The sequence below is a fragment of the Cheilinus undulatus genome, linkage group 6 (genome assembly GCF_018320785.1).
Source record: "Cheilinus undulatus linkage group 6, ASM1832078v1, whole genome shotgun sequence".
NCBI classification, from domain to species: domain Eukaryota; kingdom Metazoa; phylum Chordata; class Actinopteri; order Labriformes; family Labridae; genus Cheilinus; species Cheilinus undulatus.
This window is the reverse complement of record NC_054870.1, coordinates 36452598-36470331: the sequence shown is the minus strand read 5'-3', so window position 1 is coordinate 36470331 and position 17734 is coordinate 36452598. Positions and strand designations below refer to the sequence as shown.

Here is a 17734-nt window from a genome sequence, read left to right as displayed (position 1 = left end):
CCAGGGGAGGGAGGAGTTTTGATTATGATCATTATTCGGTAAATAAGATGTCAACAAGGTGTTTCCTTGACACTTTATTGAGTAAAAGGAGGAAGGTGCAGAAATGAACGCCCCCTTCTCAATGGGCCCTCTAATCTCCTCTTTCATGTCACAACTCGTCTGAAGGGTTTCAGCCTCGGCTGCCATGTGCAAGTCCCGCCTGGGCCTGGCACCTCTTACTTCGCAGGTGGGGTGAGTATCCTGGCAAGCATGTGTTTATAAAACCCACTTGTTTGGGCACAATACTTGAACTAACTTCTTTTGAGAGAACAGTGTGAATCTGTGCAAAGCCTTTTCCCAAAGTCCTTTAGAAGGCGACGGCCCATTGAGAGCAGAGAAGAAGGGATTACCTTCCTCGACAGTGGTGCATTTCCGAGAGAGCTGATTAGCTCTGCATTCATTGTTAAATCGAGCAAAGGAAGGCCCTAGAGGAGTGAAAGGATCCAAATAGGTGGGCCCAGAAATAAAACAGCCGCAGGAAGCCTTGCACAGGCAACCCAAAGTTTTCCCAACATTTCTTTCCCCCACTCCTGAGGAGGTGCGGCATGAAAAAGGAGATTAGCATACAAAATTAGAGGCGGGATGATTTTTTTGAGGGCAACTTGCCTCATGCCCTCCACCCCCATGGCCCTGCTCCGCCTGGACAAAGTTAATTAAACTAGTATTAAACAGTAAAGAAACTTCCAAGCGCTTGGGAGTGAGGGGGCTCTTTGAGGATTACCATGATGAGGAGGAGGTATTTGTTAAGGCGAAATTGAGAAAGGCGTGATGGAACGAAGAGTACACTGGAAAGTTTTGGTTTGGCCCGATGTGAAGAGAAAAGGTTGTGTTTACTGCAAACCATCAGGTATTAATGCAACAAAGAGTGTGTTAAAGAAGGATGAACACTTTCTACAGGCTGAATGATAAGTAACACTGAGGGATTTATTATTCTTCAATACATATGAAAAGAAAACAAACCACAAAGGGCAACTAACAACAAAGAAAAACTAGCAAATGCTGTGAAATAAATTAACAATGTACAGTACAAAGTGCTTCATTTATTATACAATTAAATACAACAAAAGGGCAGCAGGGGTCAGGGCATGACAGATGATGGGAGGGTACACTGTCCCTGGAAAAATCCAGACATTTCTTCCAATGAATTCAAACTTGGCAGTGACAGCTGGAATACAGAAAGATTACAGCTAGGCAAACAGTCCAGTAAAATTCTTGAACAGTTTAAAAGCTAAATATGCTAAAGCTCAATAGTCATATCAGCTGTTTTATGAGTTTTTACACAAAAATCATAAATTGTATAAAGAATGGACAGCACCAAACCTCGCCTTAGGCTGGCAACACACTAAAGGATTTTCAATTCTTATCTATTTTAAGAACATGGGAGAGAACACACGTGTAGCACACACTACACGACTCAGCCAAAACCGTAAGACTTCAGAAGAAAAACAAACATGGATGTCTATTGATACCCTCGGCTTGTCCCTCCACAATAAGCTGTACTGGCGTGTCTTACAGTTGCAGCAAAAAAAAAACACAAAATAAGGAGAAGATTCAGGATGAAATCCTGGCTGGAAGGAAGGTACAGTTGTGTGTATGTGACGTGAAAGTAAACCTACGTAGCACCAGGCTAGTGATGGTTTGCTCACTCTCATTGATTGTTGCGTGTTTTTTGTCTGAGGATTTAGGAACTATAATCGTAAATATCAAATACGTTTGCTATGTACGAGTTGAGGTCTGGGAGGCTATGCTGCGAAATAACCACAGACTTGAGGTTTATTCAGACAAATAATTGCTTGCGATGAGCCTTCACTCCGGGCACACCCCTATGATCATCGAGGCGAGCAAATCTGGCCTCGATCGGGCCTAAAATCCTATAGTGTGTGGCCAGGCTTTGATGAAGCCGTAACATCCCCCCACTGACTGGCTGCAGTAGAGATCTCCTCCATGTTAACAAATGGGACATAGGTCCAACTAAAAAGACAGAATGTTTGTCATATACATTTTCTCAATCCCAGGTTCTGCTAAATATTATCATCATGAGATGATACCATGAGAAGTTCTCTTTAATTGGTTGTCATAACGTCCAGAATATAAGTTGCATTAGTGTTTCAGATGCAGTCTATTTTTGGGAGCCTCCCAAAGGGAAAATGGGTTAAACTGTCCTCCTGTGCAAGAATTTCCAAAAAGTCCACATGTCCATAGCATGCAGTTTCTGTGCAGCTGTGTAGCTCCTTCAGTTTGCAAGCATCTGTTTTACCAGATGAAGTTAGCTTCGGGTGTGCTAGTTGAGGCCTCAGCCTGCACTTAGACCTACACTGACCCAGAGTCCACAAGTTACACAGCTCACCTTCTATGGTCACTTATTGTCTTTTACTAAGGTCTTTTTTTAATCAAAACAAATAGAGGATTATGAACTAATGAGAATATTTGTGAGTATTTTGTGCAGCAAAACTGCAACTTGCAATACATAATGAATGGAAGAACATTTGCATGGATATACAGGATGCAATCAGCTTTTTAGATTACAAAAATGGCATTAAAAGTAAAAGCATCTTACACACCTGATTTTACGGTAATTGAGGCTCTGAAAAGGTAAAAAAAAAAAGGCATCTGCAGACAGCTTCTGCACAATGTGGCAAAGTAGCAGAGGAAGAAGCAGGAGGATCTTTGCTGTTTTATCTGTAATGCAAATCTCTGTTTTCACAAGAAGCAGCGATGTGATGTCAATACAGCAGCTCTTTCAGCCACTGCTCAAACTCTAGCTCAAAATCAGCAATATGTCAGCACCCATCATGGAAAAATTTGGCTTCATCTTTAGAGGAGGTTAAGGTGCATCATCCATCTTAATATGCAGTCTATGATTAATATAAATAAATCTGCTTGTTGGAGACTTTTGATGTTAGAGAAAAACTATTTAAATGCCCAAAATGTTGTAAAAAGTATAAAAATATATCTTAAATACATATGTACGAAAAATCTACAAAGTTTTAATACATCCACTTCTCATCATCTCTTTCATGTGGCTTTGCACATCCCACTGTCTTTAGCTCTTTAAAAAGTGTCAAAGAAGATGGTCTGAACATGTATGTTTTCTAAGTTTTTGTCCAAAATGAAGGAGCAGTGGTACAAGTATGACAGCAGAAGTAAAGGTGAAGGTGAAGATCTCAGTGCTTTTTCCTCAGTCTGAGGCTTTTCCGACGGCTTCCAGCGCTCTCATTCCTCCCCCTCTGACTTCCTTTCTTTACACAAAAGTACTTGGTCACTGTCTTTCTGCACTGCTCGCACTTCACCGCGCAGCACCAGTGGAATTTACAATTACAGCTCGACACCATCTCAGCTTTGCGCTCCTCCACTGCCAGCCCACACTCTCCACACAGCCTCTTGCAGCTACGTTTCTCCCATTTGCTCAAATTTTTCCCCTTCTTCAGGCACTCACGGCCCTCTGTGCCAGGCAAGCCCAGCGTGCGGTTTTCCAGGCAATAGTCAGGGGAGTCCTCAAGGTGGACGAGCTCCTTACGAGAGATGGAGCTGAAAGTCTCAGCGATGGCCCCCCGGCTGGCTGCACTGTTCCCAGCTCCTCTGAGGAGGTCCACCTTGAGAGCGCGGTGGTACTTCTCCTTCAGGTAAATTCCCACCTCCCTGAACTCTGGCAGCTGTAGCCAGCAAGTCTGAGTGGTACAGCTTCCTGAGACGCCGTGGCACTTACACGTCTTCTGCATGGTCCCTTTTACAGCCTAGATGCACCAAAAGAGGAGAAAAAAGGACAAAAAGTGAAAAACTAATTTTAAACATATACAGTTTAGGACAAAATTATTACCCCCCCCCCCGAAAATTTTAGAGTGGAGAGTTTTAACACAGCTTTTCCAAACATCCTAGTTTTATTTTGGATGAGAAACAAAGTTATTTCACTAAAATCCAAAACTATCTACTATTAGCCCCCTTTAGAACTGACCCTTTAGTCGAGCCATAGCAAAAACCAGAGTTGGTCAATGATGTGCCTTAACTTTGCAGTTCTCAAAGCTTGTAAAATCAAGTTAAAACCAAGGGTTATTTTCCAGTTTACACAGTATAAAAGAAAGGGCTTGAGCTGTCACTTGAGAAGGCACCATACCAAAAACAAAAGAAATCAGTTTAGACTTGAGAAATAGAATAATTGATGCTCACAAAGCAGGAGAAGGATCTACAAAGTTATCACAGTGTTTCCACATGTCAAGAACTGGAGTGAGAAGTATAATCAAGAAATTCAATGAGAGCCACACAGTTCAGAACAAGCCCGCCAGAGGTAGGAAGAGAAAGATTTCAAAGACCCTGGAGAGAAAACTAGTGAGAGATGTGTCTAAAGGCCCCAGAACAACTGCAAAGACACTAGTGAAGGACTTAGCCAAGTCAGGGACTGTAGTCTCAAAGAAGATCATCACTAGAGCCCTGTACAGGAATGGACTGCAAGGTTACAGACCAAGAAATACTCAATTTCTGCAGGACAGACTCCCTCAAGCCAGACTGAAGTATGCTAAGGACAACCTGGAGAAGTATTATGAATACTGGAAGCTTGCCCTGTGGTCAGATGAAACTAAACTAGAGCTCTTTGGCCATAGAGACGTTGGTGATGTTTGGAGAAAGAAGGGAGAGGCGTATCACCCAAAGAACATCGTCCCCACAGTGAAACACGGTGGTAGGAGGATTATGCTGTGGGGATGCATCAGTGCATCTGGAACTGGAAACCTTGTCAAGGTGGAAGGAACCATGAAGAAAGAAGGATATGTGGAGAAGCAGTCAGCAACAAAACTGGGTCTGGGTCATCACTTTGTCTTCCAACACGACAACGACCCAAAACATACGTCACTCCACACCTGTGTCCACACCCTAACCCTAACCCCAACCCTTATAGCAAGGCCATAATGTACACAGAAATTAAGGCAGAAAAAACTATACCAACCTAAATGGAAAACAATTACATGATTGAAAAAACTCTACAAAAATAGTTTCAAAGTGGCAAAAAGAAGTGGAGGAGGAAAAATGGGGCAAAAAGCAGCAGAAATTGGTAAAAGGCAGTAAAAATGGATGGAAAGAGGCAAAAATTGGTTAAGAGTGGCAAAAATGGGGTAAAAGTGCCAAAAAGAAGTGGCAAAAAAATGGATAAAAGTGGCAAACTAGTGGGAAAAAATGGGTGAAAAAGTGGATAAAAGTGCCAAAAAGAACTGGCAAAGAGGGCAATAATTGGTGAAAAAAAAAAAAAAAAAAAAAAAACAGTGTTAAAAAAATGGACGAAAATTTGGTGGCAAAACTTGGTGAGACATGGCCAAAAAAAAAAAAAAAAGGAAAAAAAAGAAAACTGGTACAAATTGGATAAAAGTGCCAAAAAGAAGTTTCCAAAATAGGTGTCAAGTGGCAAAAAAGGCAACAAACAACAAAAATCAGTTAGGGGCAAAAAAAAGAAGCAAAAATAGTCAGGAAACGTGAAAGGGGGTTAAAACGTATCAGCAAAAATATTTCCAACTTCAGAATGCAGTATTAGTTTGATACACTTTTCATGTCCAAAATGCAGTAACTGTTAGCCAGAATTCATCAAAGCCACCTAATCAACACACATGCACTGATATTATCAATAAATCACAACTGGTGAGGGCCCATTCTCTGGGTTTCTCAGGGGCCTGGTTAATTCTGTTAGCAGCCCTGGGTTTAGCACTATTTGATCTAGAAAATGGGGATAAAGTTACATGTAGGCTTTGTCAGGTTATACTCAAACCAAAGCATAGAGCTACAATATTCAGCACAGAACTATGGCCATTAACCTGCAGAGAGGACCAGAGGCCAGCATTGCTTTTTAATTAATATAATGTGGGTAAGTCTTGGATATGTTTTAGCAGTGAGCTCCAGAGGAGGAGTTGGCTAAAGGAGATGGCTCTGTCCTCACATAACGGTGCCTGGTTCACAGTGGCAGAGAATGAGGTTGGTGTTTGAAGAACAGAGGCTGAGGGTAGGGTGGATATTGGCTGATACTGATGTTTAACTGATGCATCGGTGTGTCCCTTATATACATGCTTATAGCCATTTACTCCCAAACTCTGTACAAAAGACCTTGAAAACTGCTGACCTGTTATGCTAGTTTAGTTAACTGTTGATCCTGTGACACTGGGTAACTAGTGCTACAGGATTTTAAGCCCAATTTCAGGCCAGATTAGCCTCCCCCAACAGTCCTGGGGGTGTGCCCGGAGTGACGGCTCATTGCAAGTGATCATTTGTATGAATAATCCTCAAGTATGTTGTGTCAGCATGATTATATCACATCCTAGCTTCCCAGGTTGCAAATGGTAAATCTCAAACACCTTTCCAGTGCCTCGAACTGAATAACCACAACAACCAATGAGAGCAAGCAAACCGCATAGTGTCACCAGCCAGAAGTTACGTCTTTTCACCAGTCACAAACATAAACATAACTGTACCATCATTCCAGCCTGGATTTCATCTATGGTCTTTTACTTGTCCTATGATTTTTGCTGCAGCTGTATGGCAACCGAGGATATCAATAGACATCCATGTTTTTTCCTCTTGAAATCCCATTGATGTATGTCTCTGCGGGCAGATGGTGTGTCGTGTTTGTGGGCACATTTTCTCTCTAACTGTATCATGCTTATATATTTAAATAGTTACATCTATTTATATTTCAAGCCAGTTTTTAAAAATTTTATTCAGTGAGCTGCAGATCTTCCATTCTCCTTGTGGAGAGTGGTCACGAAGACCAACCACCACTGGTTTACAGATCACTTGGCCTACACAGAATTTGTGCATTTCCAAAATATTTGCTTTTTGCACTCAAATATGTCGCTTAAGGAAATGTTCAGGAGTTTTAAATGTGTGCATGTAAACAGCATGTGTGTACTTAAACATAAGTGTGCATTAATAGGAAGGATCTCCATTGTCTTTTGATTGATGTGTTGTCAAATTAACTGATTCTAAGTTTTCCAGTTAAGTAAAAAAGAGATGAATACACTGAAAAGAAGAAATTATAGCTTCAAGGTCCTTTGCTGAGTGTCTTTGTCGTCCTCAGTGTTTCCTGACTTTCCTCGACACAAAAACAGCTGTCGCCTGAAAAGGAAAACGTTTTCTTTCCTCAAGGAGGGGATGAACTTTCTCTTGAGGTGAGGCTGAATCAAAGTTTCACATTGAGCCCTATTGTCCCCCCAGAAGAACTAGGAGTATTTATTTAGCATGTTCATTATCAACATGTTTTTGGTGCGAGAAGACCCAATGGAGAGTCCCGTTGAGTGGAGAAATAAAAAAGGAGTTTTTCTCTCTTTCTATCCCCATTTTTTTCTGTTACAATGATGCTCCAGGTGCCGTGGGGATCCCAGAGCTCAACAGGGGGGAGCAAAGGCACCATAAACAAAGAGCACTTCAGCTGCATGCCTGTGGTCCCCTCAGACTCCCCCCGGGGCCAAACAAAGGCCAACATAAATGTGGGATCCTTATTGCAAGAATAAAAACTAAACACTTATTTTAAAAAGCAGCATAATACAGAATGCTGGGCCATGTCTGGCTCTGCAGGATCTCTAATTAAGCTTGCACCAGTGATCCTGAGATTCTCGAGTCGCGGTATTGTCATAAGGGGCATTCAGCGCTGGTAAATAGGCCCTTCTGGTACACCGAACACACTGTTATTATTGGGGACGAGTGGCACCTCACTTATAGCACCGTGAAAGGGATGCTTGGGTGGCACACTCAGGGCGATTCTGATTCTGATTCAAAAGGTGCTACACACTGTGGAAAAATTGGGGGGCAGAGAAAGATTCAAAATTTAAAGTGATCTGCCACCCAGTTTAGATACAGTATGATTCAAATCAAGGCATAAATATGACAGTTCAGTGTTCCAACCGTACCTTACGACCGGCCTCGTTGTTATGAAGATTCATGGCTGCACGTGCATCCTGCCCGGTCTCTAAAGCATCGACAAACTGTTTGGATATGGCCTCGCCAAAGCCGACATTGTCACTGCAGCCGCCCCAAAGCCAACCGTGACCACCTGTAGGAAAAAACAACAGACTTAAGTTGAAGTTATCAGGACATTAGAGTCAATTTATATGTCAATATGTTTTTTGTGCTGCTCTGACCTCGCTGTCCATTCCTGCTGTCATCGCAGCCGCAGTTGTCAAAGTCTCCGAGGCTGCAGTTCCTCGTTAAAGTGTACATTACTCCGGCCGAGCTGATGGCGTGAACAAACGCTGTCTCCCGGTTTGCTGAAAACAGAGAGATCATTTACTATCTTGCCTATCTGTTCAAAAATTGTATGTCAGCCTTTTAAAACTTTGCATCAACCTGCAAAAACAAGAAGATACTATGACTGCCCCTGACCCCTACTACAATTGATACAAATGCAATCAAACCAGAGATATTATTGCTCCACCAAACATGCAACTAGCCCGAAATCAATATAAGTACATTTAAGGGCTTTGATTTCTGTGTGTGTGTGTGTCTCTGTTGTCTTTAATTTTTAAGTTGCAAATGAAGCCAAAGTAATGCAACAAAAATGTCTCATTTTTTATGAAAATATAGCACCATTAATCAGTTAATCTTTGCAGATGATTATTTAAGTGCCATATTACCATGGTCTTCTCTCAGTTATAATATAAATTATATAATATACTTATAATATAATATATGAATAATAGTGTATTTTGTATTTAGACATCTAGTTAATATGTTAAATGATTTTAAGCTTCATTTTCCTATTTTACATATTCTTTTCAAGTCCATAAAACCAGTCTTAAGGGTATCTACTCCTCTAAACATTGCCTGCAAGCAGCTCATTTTGTTACTCCCTTACACATTTGTTTAGTAGGATTCTGTATATGCTTTAATAAGCAGTAAGCAGAGGCACTGATTCTGGGGATGTGTTAAAACGGATTAGTGTGTTTGTTTTGCCTCTAGCAGCCACTGTGCCCACTGTAGGTATCCCAAAGGAGAAGGGGGGGTTGTGTTTTGACTAAGTAAACATCTTTTTTTCACCCAAGAAATAAAGCCCTCCTCGCTAACACAGAATCTTGCAACAAAACAGAAGCTAACAGTTTAAAAAGGCTCTTTAATTCCATTGGCTCTTTCCCCCTTTGGAAGTGAATCTCTTCAGTCTCAATCTGCAAAGCAGTGATGCTTGAATCCATGCTGCTGGAGTCTCAGGGACTTCAGACTTACCACTGCGCAGGCTGCTGTGCGTGGACAGCTGCAAAGCTCTCTCAGGGCAGTTCCAACGGTCCCATGCAAACTGGTATTTGCACTCCTCGATGCCGCTCTGAGCTCCTGCTGCCACACTGCTAGAGTAGATGAGGTACGCCTGCAGGAAAAAGACAAAAAGGTTAAAAAGACATCAACTTAAAAGTATATCCCCAAATCTGTCCCTCATTTATGACACAAATAACTTCTAATTAAGATTTTCCCGAAGTGTTTGGCACATTTTATACCCTGAAATATCTCCTCTAGATTGCAAACAATTGCATGAATGTTAAAACTGTTGTGGATTTGACTGGTTTAATACATCCAATCAAATTAGCAAGAAAAGGTAATCAGTTGTCTAAATTGCCAAAACTTGATACTTTTCAACAACATATGACTAAAGCCTTTACAGTCACATAGAGTTTTTAAAACAACAGTTGGTCAATTATATTAAAAGTTTTTTGAGCCTAAGGGAAAGCCTTAGTGGTCCACTCAGATTTATAGTTTGGCAAACACTGATGTTTATGAAGTGCTTTTATATTCAGTTTCAAATGTATAGACATTAGGATTTTATCTCTTAGGAATGGACAAAACAGAAGAGGGACAACTGTCTACACTGCACATAAATAAACATAAGTATGTGGGTGTTGCCAATTTGTTTGTGCAATTTAGTCCGTGTGCAGGAGTTTGTTTGCATTGTTTTGTATTGAACAGAGGTGGAAAGAGTGCAAGACTATTGTACTAAAATAAAAGTGCAAGTACTCTGAGAAAAATTTACTTAAGTAAAAGTAAAAAGTATTTTATTTAAAGTTGACTTTAAGTACAGAGTAGATTTTAAGACTGGACAATTGATCAAAAATTTAGATTGAATAGAAATATGGCCTACTGCAATTTCTGCAGAGGGTGCAAATGTGTGTCAAATATTAGTCCAATACTTTTTCGCAGCAGAGGTGTTATTTTCTACACATCATAAAAGCATTCAAGTTTTACTTTTTTTAAGAATATTTTTTAACTATTTTCCGTAATTTTGCATATATTTTTCTAATTTAAAAAGATAATGACATAAAACATGTTCTTGAAATCTGAGCCAAAGTAATTGCATTGTTTAAATTCCTGATCCCTACTTGTTACTGACTTTCATATTGATGTTTGCACCACACTTTTTTGGCAGATGGGGGATGCGTAGGCAGAGTTCCCATCATGCCCTTGGGCAGAGTGTTTAAACGTTTTTACTTGTGTTTAGTTGTGCTTTGATGTTGCCTGTGGTCAGTGATCCCTGATGGGGTTCTTTTGCTCATGTTTCTGGTGGAATCGTTGTTTTTGATGCGAGACCCATTTGCACCATGAGTGAGATGGTCCACTGAGTTAGAATATGCCTGTGACCTTAGGTGCTCCTGAAGAATGCATAGTGCATCAGTATGCATTGCCCTGCTATGAGTTGGACTACTTTGTTCTTTCCAGAGAAGACCTACCTCACTACAGATTTTTATAAGTTACTGCAGCTCTGTCATACTGAAAATATTGAACACTATAAAAGTGTAGTTTAACTATATGTGGTGTGTCATAATAAAGACACCTTTAAAGTGTTAAATTCAACTCTATACAGTATGAGTTGTATTAACACTGACAATTTTGCTGTATATTTTATGTTATTATTGAGGTGTGACTTTACCCGAACAACCTGGCAGGAGATCTATTCTCTTTTTCTTACCAATGAGAAAAGATCATAGTTTATTGTATAACTCCTCAGTAGCTACTTTTTATGAAAAACTTTTACTTGAGTAGATTATAGACCAGTAATTTTATTTCTATTTAAGTGGATTTTAACCAGAGTAACTGTACCTTTACTTGAATTAAGTAGAAGTTTTCCACCACTGGAAAAAAAACACGCAGTTGCTGAAGAATAAGCCTCATGTTTTAATTTAGAATTATCAATAAGTCAAATCAAGCTATTAATATTGTTTACTTTCGTAGCATGATGAGCCTTGTTCAGTTTTTGTGAGGAAAGTCAACATAAATAACTTTTCCAGGCATTTTTAGACACAATTTTAGTCAAAATCTTCATTCAGTTCAAATTTAGAAGGAAAAAACAGAAAAGCTGCTTTGGATTATTCTGAACCTTTTTTACATTATACTTTTATACCTTGCTTCATTACTCATCACATTGAGACAATTCTTTCCTTACCAGGACGAAAAGTTGACCAAAGTATAAGAGTTTGCAACATCTCGCTTTCTCTGCACTTCATGATTTGGATGTTTGGATAGTTTTAATTTTAGGCAACAATGACAATATCTCTGTGAGCTGCTTCAGACTGAACACATGCATCACTATATTTTCTAAACAGCAGGGTTTAAAATGGTTTCAAGCTCTCTTTAACCACTGCAATGTGTCTTTGGTCCGGCCCGCCTCCACCGCTTCCCCAGACTGTGTGAACGATAACATAACTAATATGTCTCAAGTGGTCTTTGGGGAGATGGAGTACCTCCTCTTTCACAGGGGTCCAGCTCACTAATGATGACCACCCACTACAGCCATGCCGGCCCCGGCCTCTTAAAACATTCAACCCGCAGAACCACAGAGTCTCTGAATAAGGTCAAGTGTACCAAAGAGGGAGGGGGGAGATCACAAAGGGGCCAAGAACATCACTGATATAACAGACAGGTGCATTTGGGTGAAGATATCACATGGATGAGTAGATTCTCCCATTTTTTGTGGAAAAGGACGCACTGTTAGATCAAAAGAAAGTTGGCTTACCTTGGGTCCAGTCATCAGGAAATTATTCACTGACCTGGAAAAGGAGAAAGCTTATTCATTCAGGGAAGCTCAGTGTCCTTTACAAATTCCTCCGCTAACATCTCTCATTAGTGCACTTTGTAACACGTAAAACCATGACAGCACGCCAAACCTCAGTGGAAAAAACACTGAATTTGTTCTAAAAACATCTTGTATCTCTAATAAGTGAGGCCAAGGAAAAAAACACGCTACCAAAATGTTACTCTCACAAAGTTAGAAGGAATTTTGGGTTCTCATTTTATGTAAAAATGCTTTAAGGTGACGTAGTGTTTGTAGTTTTTCTCATTTTCCATAGCAAGCAAACTTAGTCTAAGATAGAAATTAAAAGTTTGAAAGACTTCAGCTTTTTTTGTACTTGTATGTCCTTAATGTTTTTTTGGCTCTATAGGCATCCAGATATTCAAAGGAGTTTTAACTCAAACTTTGTTCTTACAACTACTTTGCAACTTATCCATAAATCTTGGGCATTTTTAATTTTCTTAATCTCAGGTTGTCATTTTGTGAAAATTGACGCTGGCTGGTGTTTAACATGTAGTTATAAATGATGGATATCCTTGCATAATCATGTTGGGTTTTTCACTTTATGAAAGTCTTAAAATATAGATTTATTAATCTTATTAAGTCAGGAAAAACGTTTGAACTCTATTATTTCTGCATTTTACGTGTTTGTAAGCAGTCATAAATGGATTTTGGTCCAGATCATCTTAAAATCCGCTTCAGAAATAAGCTGTCTCATGGTGCAATGAGGTAAAGAAGAAAGCTTTCACAACCTGCTAACCCAAACAGTGTTATTCTAATGGCTTAAAACTTAAGCAGCTGTCTCAACTGGTCTCAGGACACACCACCTCCTCCGAAATGACAATCACAACTGAAGTTTCCAAAAATTTCCAATCACTTGTATGTATTTAATGAAAAATGTTGCAGTTTGGACCTTAGATAGAGCAAAACATGTGACAGAGCAAAGAGAAAGGACCGAACAAACATGTGCATCAATGCTGAAGCCTTGTAAGACCATGCATGCATTTCATTTTGATCCTTTTCCTGTGATAGCATGTATGTTGTTATGTTTCCATAGACCAAGGAATAACCTCAGTATGATGGGGAAGAAAACAACTTTTTATCTAGAGACAAGAGGGAAAATAAGTGCAAATTTTAAGAAATGTCTTTAAAGTGCCTGTTATAAATAGGAAAAAACATGCCAAAACTAAATGTACGGATGCATATCTACTTAGGACTTCTAGGCAAATATATTTCTTTTATAAGGACGCCTTTACAACCTACTGACTCACCAGCTGAGATCCACTGCTTTACAGTATTAGGAAACTATCATTCACAACCTTGAGCTTACAGACATTTCTTAAATGATCCTTATAAAAAAAGTGGTATTCCTGCTGATAGATTCAATAAAATAAGTAATTTTCAATTACTAAGTACAATGGAGTCCTTATTCTGATGATGTTCTCATTTCTTTTTACCAAATTTCAATAATAGCTAAAGATTTAATGGGTCATGATAATAATATTACAATCACTGACCAAAACAGCACAAAAAATACGTTCTCACTGACTCTCTGTGGATTATCATGAGGAAACGACATTAAACGTGCAAAAAAGAGATATTCTAGGCAATATTTAGAGCTTACCAGCAGCAATAGGACCTCATGTTAGCCAGGAGAATGAAGACATAATAGAAAACCTCCAAATGCATGAACATCCTGAACACAGGTGAGGGGGGTCCAGTCCAGAGCTTGCAGACGGTCTAACGATGGAGAGGAGACTGAGCTAGCAGCACATGAAACTTCTTCAGGGGGCTTCCGGGATTCAAGGAGGGGGCTCTGAAATGGAGCTGCCCTCGTCCCCGACAAGAGATTATCTGCTTAATTAAAGATTTTCCCCCTTCTAACTCTCCGGACCAATCAGAAGTTTTGCACCGAGGAGAGACTGAAATGATCAAAAGGGCACCCTGGGCCTTCAGGGCCGGGCAACGGTGGGCTCCCTGCCTCCATTCAACAGCAAAGGAAGATCTGTTTAATCCTATAGGAAAAGTGTAACACTGATCCCTTGAATTCCTGCTCAGTAGAAACGTTTATTTAAGCTATCTAACGCGGATGGATTAGCTGGTGATAGTCATCTGGATGACGAATTGTTAGCTTGATAGGAGCAAAAAATAGGCACATAGCGTTTGTTCTTGCAGAAGTATTTCATGGCTTCACAACGGTGTGATTAAATGAATGTTTATCAGTAAAGTAAATGTAAAGAATTGCTCAGTTGAAACACAGTTAGGGTCAATAAGGTCTCATTTCTTTTCATACACTCTTATTGTGGAGTATTGATAACTGCGTCATAAGGGATAATGAGGTGTTTCATTAAAGGTAAGCTGTTAATCAGCATTCAGGTGGAATTTGATCTACTTTTAGTAAAATAGCGCTATATTTTAGTCTTTTTTGGCGTTTACTAAAGAACTAAAGATTAACTTTTCAGGAAGAATGTCAAAAATTGTACTAGGAATACTGTATAACGATAATCTTGAGAGAGTGAGGGTGTTAACTCGCTATCCTTTTTCAATTACATAACATGGGTTTACAAGAAAACGTGCGTGCCTAAGACTTTTGTTTTGGTTGCCATTGTATAGCCTATATCAACGTTTAAAATTCGTAATTCTTGATTTCTACTCGACCTGTGTAAAAGTATAAATGTTGGTATAGTTACAACCCACGTTTAGTCCTATAGGTTCTTTTCAAATTTAAGGTTGGGCAGCCATATGGAGTTTTTTAAATCTGCGTCATAATGGATAATGAAGTTGTTTTTAAGTAAGCCTTTACCAGCATACAGCTGCTTTTTAACTTTTTCGTCAAATAGCTAATATTTTAGTATTTTCTGCGTTAGAACTAAAGGTTTACGTTTTTATCAGGAGGTATGGTACCAAAAATTTAACAAGTCGCAGAAATGTTGTATTTGTACAATTTCGACTGTGTGTAGGAGTTTACTTGCAATTTTGGTCATCTAAATAACGATTTACCAAATTTGTGTGCATAGGATTCCTTTTTCTTTGCCATTGTACATATAATCATAATAACGCTTTAAAATGGGTAAATTTTTGATTTTTTTACATGATCTGTATCAAAATCTGTACTTTGGTGTTGTGGCCACTTTAATTTAGTCCTACTTTTGGTTTCAAATTAAAAGTAAAACTTAAGGGGGGCAGCCATATTGAAGGTTATTTATAACTGCGTCATCATGGTTAGGTCTCTTAGGCAATTTAAAACAAACGTTAAGCTACCTAGCAGTTATGTGGATTTTTATTCTGTTCTGTCGAATAATATTTGCCGTTTATGTGCTGTGTTTATACTGTTTTTATGCTTATATGCACATATGTGTCTGAAAAATGGCCCGTTTTAGTAAATCTGCTCGGATGAGACTAGACGTAAGGGCTTTCATGTTTTATTTTGGGCACCAGTCATTTAGGAGAGGATGTCACTTCTCCAAATTCGAATTATCTTCTATATTTTAAACATGTTCTTCATTTATTGTCGTTTGCTGTCTATTTAATTTAAGATCCCCGGAGAGAGTCAACTTTTCCCTGAGTGAGCTATTTCAGGATGGAGTTAGTGCCACTGATCAGATAGGCTATGGGGACATTTGCATGCTTTATCCAGACGGTCCCTACCTAACACTGGATGAAGGGTTATTCCCAAATAACCCCGTCTGACCTTTAGGACCTTTTTCCTTCAGCGAAGGCAGCCCTTTAGCAATCTTCTTGTGTGCAAATTAGGATTAGAGAAAAAAAGTGATTACGGGGGTGGTGAGGGGAGGATGAGGTGGGGACTTCTGAGGGATGTTTTTGGATTAAGATTTAAGGAGGAATGACAAGTAAAAAGAGATAACAGCAGGATCCTGTGTTGTTTTAGCATTTGAGATAGCTTTAGTGGATGATTCCTTGACAAAAAGTCTTGCTGAGAAATGTTTTTAATTGTGAGTTTCTGACACTTGCGCAAATAATGTGAGTCTGACTTGTCACAGTGAATAAAAATGAGTATCCCAAAATTTAAGAGTTTGCTGGCTGTATCAGAAATGTAATCCAATCGTTTCAGCAACATAATCTCTATTAACAAGTCGTACAAGTTTCCAGTCACCACCTTAAAATTGCGGATCTGACCACAATGATGTGTCTAAGCTCTAACTAGCAAGTGACCATCACCACACTGAGGTGTTAGAGCTGTGGAGAGGATGGCCTGACAGTCAGCAGCCAATGGACGGAGGGCTGATGTCACCGTTTGGGCAGCAGAGATCAGCTGGGGCCTTTTACAGTAACAACGCTACAAGTCAGAATCAGACGAGGTGGCTGCAAATGTCTGAACGATTGCTGTAATCTTGTAGAAAATTAACAACCGAGACATGCAAATCAGATTCACTGCTTTTAAATGACGCAAAGAGAAGATGTTAGCTGGTGGTTTAACATGCAGTAAAAGAATTCTCCAGCAGAGGGAACAAGTGCTCAGACACCTACAGTACAAGCTGGTTAGACTTTAAAAAGTGCCTTTGCTTATTTTTGGAAAAGAGGTTAATTTTCTGTTCACAATATTCAGGCTGCAATGCTCCACATAGCTTTTAAATGTAGTTGAACATTGTAATTAGGTGGAAATTCTCTAAACCATCTAGAAGACATTCATTTATGTATAAAAATAAAGCTAGTGTTCATGACGTTATTGCCACTCAAATACTGCTTGGATTTAGTGCAGAAATAATGCCATGTAAACTTTAAAACACACTTTGAGCACTACAAAGTTAAAGCACATCATTACACAGCAGTGGTTTGTGCTATGGTTTAACAAAAAGGTCAGTTCTGAATGGGGCTTATAATTTAGACCCTGGTAATTTTTGTGAGATAATTTTGTTTGTGTGGAAAGTTAAATAATAATGCATCCAAAATAAACAAATCCTTTGCCCTGTTCAACAGCACTTGGGAAATAGGCTACTTTTAAATAAATGAAATTTACATAGAGGGCTACTTATTTTTTCTCATCTTTACAATGGGCTATTATATTGCTGGAATTGTGTATAGATCTGCCTATGCACATGTGAAAATCTGCAAAAATATTAGCAAATTGTCTCAAAATATGATAAATTATATGTTTGTCATGTATAAGTGGTGAAATCATGCAAAACTCTCATATTCTAAACTGGCACATATATTAAAGTGTCACTTAAGAACCGAGTCAAAAAAGCTCAGAAACTTGTAATTTTAAAAATCTAATTAAGCAAAACCAGGCCATCTTTGAGCAAAATCAGGCCCAAAATACAAGTTACTTCAGAATAGTGATTGCTGTGCACCAGCAAAAATCTGCCCTTTAGGAAACAAAGCATGTGCAGATATTTTCAGTATGTGTGCTGACGTCATGAAGGCAGCGGTCTTGCAAAAATGTTAGATCTTAGTGAGACAAGTTACCCAAGCAAGAGCAGCAGAAGTAGATCCCCATCAGTGCAGGCATGTAGACAGGAGACATACGCAATGTGAGAGACCTGCTGTGGCTCCATTACGCCAGCATGAAGATGAAGATAAAAAGAATCAAGATTCAGAACTTTTGAAAAACCCGAGGGATCAGCCTGTAAGACCATGTGTGCTTTTCACGTCATGATTTTACAAAGACACAGATGCTTTTTTGGCATTCAACTACAGATTTGAGGCAGTTCTTATATA

The 17734-nt window shown here is 39.3% G+C and overlaps 1 protein-coding gene across 2 annotated transcripts; it reads right to left on the bottom strand.

Moving 5' to 3' along the window:
• Positions 1-964: 964 nt before the first annotated feature.
• Positions 965-17723, bottom strand: wnt8b (wingless-type MMTV integration site family, member 8b). 2 transcript variants are annotated; one of them, XM_041789130.1, is made up of 6 exons: positions 17483-17723; positions 11999-12032; positions 9226-9364; positions 8148-8273; positions 7917-8059; positions 965-3773 (listed from the first exon to the last, which is right to left on the bottom strand). In XM_041789130.1, exons 1-6 carry the CDS (start codon positions 17650-17652, stop codon positions 3204-3206), a joined length of 1182 nt encoding a protein of 393 aa, XP_041645064.1. In that variant the 5' UTR covers positions 17653-17723; the 3' UTR covers positions 965-3203. The 2 variants fall into 2 exon arrangements, with proteins under 2 accessions (XP_041645064.1, XP_041645065.1); XM_041789131.1 differs by lacking the exon at positions 17483-17723 and adding an exon at positions 13680-13755.
• Between the last annotated feature and the right edge of the window lie 11 nt (positions 17724-17734).

Excerpts from the sequence above, each read along its gene's own strand:
- wnt8b (XM_041789130.1), bottom strand. The coding sequence starts at position 17,652 with ATGGTCTTACAGGCTGATCCCTCGGGTTTTTCAAAAGTTCTGAATCTT. Across the intron at positions 12,033-17,482 it reads CTTCTGCTGCTCTTGCTTGG|GTCAGTGAATAATTTCCTGA; the intron begins GTAACTTGTCTC and ends CTCCTTTTCCAG. Across the intron at positions 3,774-7,916 it reads ACAACGAGGCCGGTCGTAAG|GCTGTAAAAGGGACCATGCA; the intron begins GTACGGTTGGAA and ends TGGTGCATCTAG.